General features: G+C 37.7%; 1 protein-coding gene across 1 annotated transcript; it reads right to left on the bottom strand.

The window, feature by feature from the left end:
- Positions 1-213: 213 nt before the first annotated feature.
- LOC136202823 (2-C-methyl-D-erythritol 4-phosphate cytidylyltransferase, chloroplastic-like) lies at positions 214-4,772 on the bottom strand. Its single transcript, XM_065993738.1, has 11 exons — positions 4,474-4,772; positions 4,306-4,382; positions 4,152-4,223; positions 3,203-3,258; positions 2,459-2,538; positions 2,218-2,300; positions 1,766-1,843; positions 1,621-1,689; positions 720-835; positions 494-584; positions 214-429 (listed from the first exon to the last, which is right to left on the bottom strand). The coding sequence occupies exons 1-11, from the start codon at positions 4,616-4,618 to the stop codon at positions 364-366; spliced, it is 933 nt and encodes a 310-aa protein (XP_065849810.1). The 5' UTR covers positions 4,619-4,772; the 3' UTR covers positions 214-363.
- Positions 4,773-10,024: the final 5,252 nt, after the last annotated feature.

Here is a 10,024-nt window from a genome sequence, read left to right as displayed (position 1 = left end):
CTATATTACTAGCTAGGTAGAGTTTCAATACTCTTATACTTATATATTATATTCCTATACAAACTACAATTGTCTCACTATAAATACAGGGTCTCAGAAGTATCTGTAGTTTTTGTTCCTACTGCAGTGCTAAGGGAAAAGTTTTGATCTTTCGGGCAACATAACTATAATTTGCTTTTGTTAGAGCTGCAGTTTTGATCTTTTCTTTAAAACTAAATCGAATTGTACCGTACGTTTATTCTTATTATGTACTGTTATGGAGATTTTTAAATCCCCAGATTGTAATGAACCGTACTCACCAATAACAAAATAAATAAAAAATCTATCTGATACACTAACCAAAAAAAAAAAAAAATCTTAACTTTAAGACTCCTCAGAATTCATATTCAAAATTCTCTCAGCAAGCAACAAATCATCCGGCGTCGTAACCTGCAAATCATAGGATTCAGCTTATCCATTAATATAACAGAAAAATGAAAACAATGTTAAGTACCTTAATGTTCGTGTAGGATCCTTCGGTAATGTATACAGGGTGTTTGAGATGCTCGACAATAGACACATCGTCCGTGACTTCTAGGCCGTGACTGAAGAACAACATAATGTATACTGTTAGAATCCATTTCCCAGAAATGATGAAACATGTTTCATTTGTTACACTGAGATACAATTGTTTCAGCTGGAAATAATTAAAACCGGAAATGTTAAAATCATCACTGTACCTGTTCACGAATTCAAAGCCTTTTTTAAGTAAATCCGGCTTAATAGCCTGCGGGGTTTGCATCTCCCAAAGCGTTTTTCGGTCAAGGGTTCTCACTACAAAAGATTCACTGTTTGCCTGTTATAAGGAAACAAATTCAAATCAATGTTGAAACTAAAACCGTAAAATGATTTTTAGATATTTTAATTGAAGTAAAGAAGTAAAGCGCCTCAAATAACAACGAATCCCTTCATGATAAAGAGATTTCTAGATAGTCATACAAATTAATTCATGATTTGGCATCCAGGAGTCGTGGACCGACCATAGAATCTAGGAAGTATTGCTAAGATACCGTTGATTTAGCATCCAAGGGTCACAGACCGACTATAGATTACAAATATTAGAAAGAAAGAAAAACAAGGTAAGAAACAAACTTTTATGAAGATCAATTTGTCCTAAAACGAACTTTTGTATCAATTTAGTCCAAAACTTAGCATTTTTGGTTAAATTAGTCTACACGTGACATGACATGTGAAATTCTGATGCTTACATGTGTGAATTTATACTAATTTGACCAAAAAAGCCGGTCGAAGAAACAAATCACATGTTCATCTTGAAACAAATTGATACTGTTCATTTTGGTGCTTAATTCTAGTTTAGTTTCATGCTATTTTTATGCTTTTGTATCATATTTCGCTTTCATTTTAGTTTTTGTTGAGTTTTTGTCGTGTTTTGATACTTTTCAGGTGTTTTCTAATCATTTCAGATCAAATCCATGAAAGCGAAGCAAATTCAGGAGTGAATTTCGGAGACAAAAAACGTTTGAGCTATAATCACTGCTAATGATATAGAATTCATATGAATATGAAAACTAGGAATACAGATAATCGGACGGAAAGACTTTAAGCTCTGATGATTAGTACCTCTTTGATTGTAGCTTTAGCAGGAACACCAAGCACAGCTGCTCCATTTATCCAAGCATCTTTCAGTACCTAATCGCAATAATGTCCCTTCAACTTCGAAATTCAAACCAAAATGCACCAAATTTGTATGAACATGAAAACTAACCTTTTGTACATCGGCCGAGGTCACTAGAGGTCTCGCAGAGTCATGGATGCAAACAAGCTCAGAGTTCAAATCAATTGCCTGTAGAGGGAAATGCATATAATGATTAGCAAACACGAATTCCTAATGCTAAATTTGACTATTAAGAAAATTATTTGATGCTCTTTTCGTAATTGAGCAATATGACACAAAGAATATACAGGATTTGTAATTTAATTGCTTTATATCAGCCAACAAAACCATAGCTAGAATCATTAAGAAGTTCATTAAAAAATAAAATATGAGATTTTTCCTTGTTATTTCGTTATTTTGCGCATTAATCGGCTGGTTTTGCCACATAAGGTACGCAGACAACGTTTTACTAGCAGAGTGGACAGACAGTGAGATAAAAGCAACTAAAAAGCATGAGAAAAGAGATGGAGTGAAGCCATAATTAGAAAGGACAGCTCATGCACCTGAAGCCCGCTATATACGGAATCTTGTCTCTCTTTCCCAGGCAGGGCGAATTTGAGATCAATATTGATGTTTTCTTTGGCATCTGCAGATATGATGCATTAGCTTAGAAGAATCTTCATTTGAAAAGGTCTAACAAAAGCAAGAATTAAGGGCATGTCATGAAACCGAAATCAATCCGTGAACACATGCATACACACAGGCAAATGCGGGGAGACAGTGAGAAAGAAGGGAATCTTGAACCTTCAAAAATGTCCTGGTAGGATGGATCACAGACAACAACAATCTCTTTCACTTCAATCATTTTTGAGAATGTGTATAAACTGCAAAAACAGAATGGAATTATTTTCGGAATAGTAAAACTGGACTAAGAAAACCAATTTGTGATATATATGCACTTGAAACTGTAGAGACATGAAAAAATCTAAAGGAGAAAGCAATTTTAGATGGCTTAATCTAAATCCAGCCCCTCCAACTTACATCTAAACACCTAATAACCCCCTAAACTTTCAAAACGACCTTTTCACTCCCTAAACTTGCTCAAGCTGACATAGCTAGCCCCTTGTTTCCACGTGGCAGCACCACATACTCTATGCGTCACTTGCATTTTAAGCAAGTTGAGGTGACAGAAAAGTCATTTTAAACAAGCTAAGCTAGTGAAAAAGTTGTTTTATGCAAGTTGAGGTGGCGGAAAGATCGTTTCAAAATGCGTTTGAGTGCAAGTTAGAGGGATTGGTATCAAGCCAAATTCTAGATAATCCAAATAGTTCATCATTTTAATGAAAAAACTAGGCTCTTGAATTCATGCATAGCGGGACTAAGTTTTTCTCAACATTCAATTTCGAGTTGAACTCATCTTCTATGCAGTTCATGAGTTCGAACATATCTATTATACTCATTTCTTCTATAAAATAATGCAGAAATTTGTTCGAGATATTACAGGGTCACTGTGGTCTCAATGCTAACTTTACATAAGTTGTGATTTACCTGTACAAAGCGATTGGCTGGCCTAACAACGGTAGATACTGCTTTGGCATGCTTGCCTATTCGCACAAAGACAACAAAACTGTCATTTGGAAGATGAAAATAAGTAACTAAAGATAACAACGCAACAACAAAGTACGCAAAAGTATGACTAAAAACCAAAAGAAAATGGCAATAACTTTCTATCTAATACACAAAAGAATTCAATGGAGAAAGACGGACAAAAATAGCATGTGAATCATCATGACTTTGGTTGGGACATAACTTTCTATCTAATATGCCACCTGCTACATTTTCCCCCATAAATCGTTAAACCGGACCAAAATCCGCTATCCACCAATTGCTCAACTACAATTACCAAATCCTCTACTCAAAATCCCACCCATTCAATAAAGGCAAATTGACACTTTATCCTTCTTATAAGCAAATCAGGTTCGCTTCATTTATATCTATTATGCCTTTGTTATGTTTTCCCCATAAATCCTTAATCCAGATCTACCGATCAATTAGCCAAAATTTATTCAACTTGATAAGCAGATTATAAAATTTTCAAAACCTTGAGCTAAACCAAAATCCCAATCCCAACACATTTAACCATTATTATTATTCAATCATTTCATTCTAATGCCATAGAAATTAAAGGATCAATTGTTTCATAGGCTTAGGCAAGCATTTTAATATTGATTAGGTTCAAAGAAACTACAAATTCAGAATTGATGACAAAATCTGTTAATTCCAAATCCAATTCCCTAATCAGAAGCAAGAACTACATAAACAAGAAGAACTGCAAACCGGAAAATGTAATGCTAATCAGAAATTTATCCTTCAAAGATCTAATTCTAGACTCATTCAAGAACACAGATCATAATTCAGTAAATTAAAATCCACAGACAAAGTTCCAAAGAAGCCATGGATTGAAACATAAAATTAGGGGTAATATCAAAGAACTTACCCCCATTCTTTTGCCCTTCCCTCCAGCCAACAAAACGACTGAAACACTCTTCTCTTTAACAGTTTCAGAGCTCTGACACATGAACAAAACACAGATTTATGAACAACTAACCTCAGGCAAAATGCAAATACACACAGAAAAGAAAAGCACTTACGTTCTCAATCTTAGCTGAGCATTTGACGGTGGAAGTAGCAATTCCGGGAAGTTTTTGGACCCAAGAGATTTTATGTCCTGAAATCAAACAAAAACCCAGATTCAATCAGGAAAAATCAAAAGAAACACTAATCAATAATAGAAATAGAATTAGAAGTTGTTTGCTTACCTTGTGGGAATTTAGAGTGAGAGGGGAAGTGAAAAGAATTGGGTGGAATTAGAGTGAGATTAGGAGATGGAAACAAGGAATTAGAAGAAGAATTGAAAGAAGTAGAAACAGAGGAAAGATTCATGTCAAGTAAATGATAACCCATCTTTCCCCTCCAACTTCCTCGAAGTTTTCTTCGATTGATCAGACAGAAAGAGAGAGAGAGAGAGGAAGAAGAAAGTAAAAATGGATTCTCTTTTGGAAATGTGAATGACTAAGGACAAAAAATTAGCAGACTTTCGACTGTTTTCTTCAAAAATTTTATTTTTTTATAATGATAAATTACACCCTAACGTTTTGATGAAGCACATGTTTGGTCCAACCAACCTAATGTTTTTTTTTTTTTTTTTTTTTTTGAAGGAAAGATCAACTTGTATTAGAATCAACTAAGAGCAAAACACAGTAGTTCCTGACCTGAATTTGGGCAGTAATAATGGGTATCGAGACTGTTTGGCCCATTTGGCTAAGTTATGAGTAATGTTATTTCCGCTCCGATAAATAAAATGAAAAGAACAGCTAATAAAGGATTGTGAGATATTGATCACATCCGTATAGAGATAATGTAGTTCCGACAGTGGAGGGTCACGCCAGTTAATGGCATCAATTATTCCTTTCGCATCTGATTCGATCCAAATATGGGTGAGTTGGAACCGTCGTGCCAAGAGCAAGCTTTCCCAAATACCATGTAACTCTGCCTCGTCCTCAGATGAGCAGACATTGATAGGGATTCCAGCAGAAAAGATGACCGAGCCGATTTCATCTCGCGCGATCACTCCGACTCTTGCGAATAGGCCGTTACCCCCCATGCGGCGTCACAGTTTATCTTTGTAATACCAGCGGGAGGGGGACACCACACCTTGTAAGGGTCATGAAGGTTAGGCGGCATTGTGCGAGCTTTTATCCAATCTGCGTAAAATTCAGTTACCTTTGGGAAGATTGTATCAGGTTCCAGATTTCGCCCTTCATATACCAGTAAATTCCGCTTATACTAGAGCCACCACAATAGAATCAGCCCTGCTGCTCTTTCGTTCCTGGTCAAAATTGATAGGCATTCCGACAACCAATTTTGACAGTCCGCTGCCTCAACTCGATTCCACCGAGCTGTCGCTGGAACTGTTTTCCACACCGCCGTTGATGGAGGGCATTTGATGATGACGTAGTGAGCATCCTCTCCGGGGAATCCACACGCACGACATCGTGTATCCACCGGCAGGCCCCGAAGACTGAGATTTTGAAAAGTTGGCAGCAGGTTCTTCGCTAATCTCCATCCGAAGTGAAGAACTTTGGGCGCTACGTCAATGTTCCAGAGCTGTCGCCATAAAACAAGTTGGGAGGAGGACGGTGAGGGGGTAGCCTGCGCTTCTCATCGTCGTCGTTCCGCTAAATAATAGCAGGATCTGACTGAAAAATGGCCATGCTTTCCTGGACCCCAGTAATAATCATCTCTGTGTCGGGCATGGCTTATGCAGATTTTGGACACTTCCGCTGCATCTGAAACAGAAAACACAGTATTAATTAAAGAGTCATTCCATTCGGTACCTTCCATGTTCATCAATTCCTTGCAAGCCTAGGTGGATTATTAGACAAACAACACAGCGGACGTCGGGCATTTAATGTCGGCACCTAGTGATCCTCCTAGATCCGAATACGTTCGCCGTCTCCCACCCTCCACGTCAAGGTCCCTGATAAGATGTTGGGCGGACATGAAACTTTTCCACACATAACTAGCAGTTCGGACTGGTTCTGCGTCAATGATACTCGTATTGGGGAAATACTTAGCCTTCAATACTCTAAAGCACAGTGAGTCGGGTTGGCGAGCCAACCTCCATATTTGTTTGGCTAAGAGTGCTGTATTAAAGGAACGGAGCCAGCGGAACCCAACACCTCCCTCATTTTTAGCCTGACATAAGGCTTCCCACGCAAACCAATACACTGGACGTTTTGTGTCAGAGCCACCCACTAAAACCGGCTAATTAGTTGCTGAATATCATGATAGAGCCCGTCTGGTAATAAAAAACAGGACATCACATACGTGGGAATGGATTGAATAACAGCCTTAATTAATACCTCTTTACCACCTGCGGATAAATGTCTTTCTTTCTAACCCCGGAGCTTTCGATGAATTCGTTCTTTAATTGCAGAGAACATGGCTTTTTTTGTTTCGCCCGATGATTGTGGGAAGCCCCAAATACCTAAGGAGAGTCCCAGTGATACTGACATTTAGAAAAGTAGAGATTAGAGCCTTCCTGGTTTCCAGCACCCCAGTACTGAAAAAGATCTCGGACTTATCAAAATTAATCATTTGCCCATAGTTACTCTCGTATTCATGGAGAATGGTGCGTAGGTTAGTAACCTCAGTCATAGTGGCCCTGCCAAATATAAGAGAGTCATCAGCAAAAAACAAGTGTGATAATCCTGGGCTTTGTCTAGCCACTTTTAACCCATGTAGCTTCCCAACGGACTCTGCGCGTCTGATATTGGCTGATAACACTTCTGCACATATCAAAAACAGGTATGGAGATATAGGGTCTCCCTGTCTCAATCCCCTAGTCGGTTAAAGTCACCCCTCAGGGTATCCGTTAATCATAAAGGACATTGACACAGACGAGACGCATAACATTACAAGTTTCATAAGGGAGGGTGGAAACTGCATACTCAACATAGATTTTTCCAAAAAGGACCATTCAATTCTGTCGTAAGCCTTGCTCATATCCAATTTTAGAGCAAAATTACCACGGTTCCCCTTTATTCTAGTCTTCATACTATGAAACGTCTCAAAAGCAAGTATTGCATTGTCAGTGATCAGCCTTCTAGGGACAAAGCCGATTGTGTATCATGAATCAAACTGGGTAATACTACTTTCAGCCTGTTCGATAAGACCTTCGATATAATTTTATAGATAACATTACATAAGGCTATGGGTCTTAATTCCTTCATTACAGAGGGGTTTTTTACTTTTGGGATCAGTGTAATGAGAGTATGGTTCAAGCCAGTAGGGAAAGAGCAAGAGTTCAAGCAATCAAGCACAAAACGAGTGACATCAGGACCAATAAAAGACCAACAGGATTGATAGAATAAAGGTGACATACCGTCTGGCCCTAGGGCATTGTTAGGGTGCATTTGATGAATGGCCTTCAACACTTCCTCAATTCGAAACGGGGCTGAGATAATCAATTGTTGTTGAGGAGACAACCTCGAGTCTACAGCTTCATTGAAAGAGGGATTAATCTGTGGATTTCCTGATCTGAACAGCTCGGTAAAGTATTCAGTAATGATGGTACCAATTTCAGCGGACCCTCCCGCCAATTTCTGCACGAGTCCTGTAGCCACTGAATCTGGTTTGTTCGCCTTCTGGCTGAGCACTTAGCATGAAAATAGTCGGTGTTGCGATCCCCTCCAATTAGCCATTCAGACTTGGCTCGTTGTCTCCATTTCATCTCCTCGCACTTTTCTAACTCAGCGACTTTAGACAGTAGTTCCCTTTCACGTTCAATATTCGCGCCTGAATCGGACCTATGTACCCTTTCAATTTCCCGTGACACACTCTGAATCTGTCCATGCAGATCATTAAAAGATTTCTTGCTCCAAACCTTTAGACGACGCACTACTGCTGCAATTTTACTAACAGCTGTGTTCCCCGACGTCGGACTAGCCCAACACTGTTCAATTAACGGTTTACATTCATCGCTGCGCAACCACATGGATTCAAATCGGAAGATTCAGCGTTGGTTGTGCCTTGCGCTATTAGGCGAGCAGTTTATTAGCAGCAGGTTATGGTCCGAAGTAATTCGTGCGAGGGTGCTGACCCAGACTGTGGGAAATAAATTAATCCATTCGGCCGTGGCAATCGCACGATCGAGACGTTCCCAAATCGTTGCTGAACCCGCTCGCTTGTTGCACCAAGTGAATCTGTCGCCAGCTGTATCAATTTCCTCTAGGTTACACGATTCTAAGCAATCATGAAAAGCTCGCATTCCCCTGTCATCCCGGTGTCGGCCCCCCTTCTTCTCAGATTGCCAAAGGATCTCGTTAAAATCACCAAAGCATAACAGTGGCAGCGTATCCATATCATAAAGGTGTTTCATTAGATCCCATGTATGCTTCTTATTCGGCTGTTTCGGCCACCCATAGATTCCCAAACCTCTCCAAAATGGGCAATTATTTAAACTACAACTGAAATAAACACAATACAAAGAAAAATGCGTAATTGAAATATCCAAAAATTTCTTCCAACCAAAAATAAGGCCACCGCTCATACCTAATGCATCCACCACAAAGAGATTGTAATCTGAATAGGTTCGGTATAGGCTGGCACAGTCGTTTTTCTTCATTCTAGTTTCCATCAAGAAAAACACGTCTGGATAATGGTCCCTCATTAACCATCTGAGGTTACGGAACGTCCAAGTATTACCCAGACCTTGGACGTTCCAATTGAGAAACTTCATAACGTAGGGTGGGGCCTCTCCAAGACCTCCACCCTCTGTTCACTGTAGTAAGCTCTTTTCTGCTTTGTTGTAGTAAATTTGCCCCTTAGCTCATTTGTTACTTCCTCATCCCTGCTTCTTTTTGTACCCAACTTTTGACCCCCCTGGTAATCAGAGTCCATAGGTTCTGGTGTGTTGCTATGAGGGTTCTGCTTTCTGGCTAAATTTTTTAGCTTAATTTTTCTACCAGGTCCCACCCTAATGTTTATTGTTTATTGTTTCCAAATAACATCAATTTTAATATTACGTTATTAAAAATTTGAAAAATTTAGTTATATATGACACTTATTATAATCGTATTTGTCTAAAATATTTTTTTATATCATTAATATAAGGCAAATGATATATACAACCCTAAGGGTTGTATATAAGCATTAATTCTCCACATGTTTTCAATAAAATAAAATAAAAATCTTAATTCTAAAGCATTTATTTGTATTGAAAAGATAATTAATTTACTAGTTTTTATAAATATTTAATAAGGTATTAATAAATTTTATTATAAAATTATCTTGAAAAACCAAATTAATACTAATAATAATAGTAATTAATGAATTTTTATTTACAGCCCTTAGGGCTGTAAATATCAGGACCCTTAATATAATTACAAATAAACTAAAAGAACAAATACAAAATTAATTCAGTTTATTAATAAATTTATTTGAAATATATGATAGTTAAATAATAGACAATTAATATTTTTTAAATTTTTTACAACATAGAGTTATAACTAATCTTTATTTTAATATATTAAAATTTAATGTATTTTTATACGTTAAAATTAAATATTTATTTTTTTAATTGACGTTTCAACTTTCATGTGTCTATGAATACTACATTCAAATATTTTCCAAAATGGAAAATATATCTCCTCATGAATGGATCTGAATCAGATCATATTAAACATCAAATAATATCCAAATCCAAGCCATGAGGGGTGGATTTGGACATATTGGGAACATGTGTAACGATTACAAGCAATCCGAGCTTATATCAAACTCGTTAAGGGTTATAATGATGTGGAGCAT

Source organism: Euphorbia lathyris, chromosome 8, assembly GCF_963576675.1.
Source record: "Euphorbia lathyris chromosome 8, ddEupLath1.1, whole genome shotgun sequence".
NCBI lineage: Eukaryota > Viridiplantae > Streptophyta > Magnoliopsida > Malpighiales > Euphorbiaceae > Euphorbia > Euphorbia lathyris.
The sequence above is the reverse complement of the archived record's forward strand: the minus strand, read 5'-3'. Positions and strand labels throughout refer to the sequence as shown.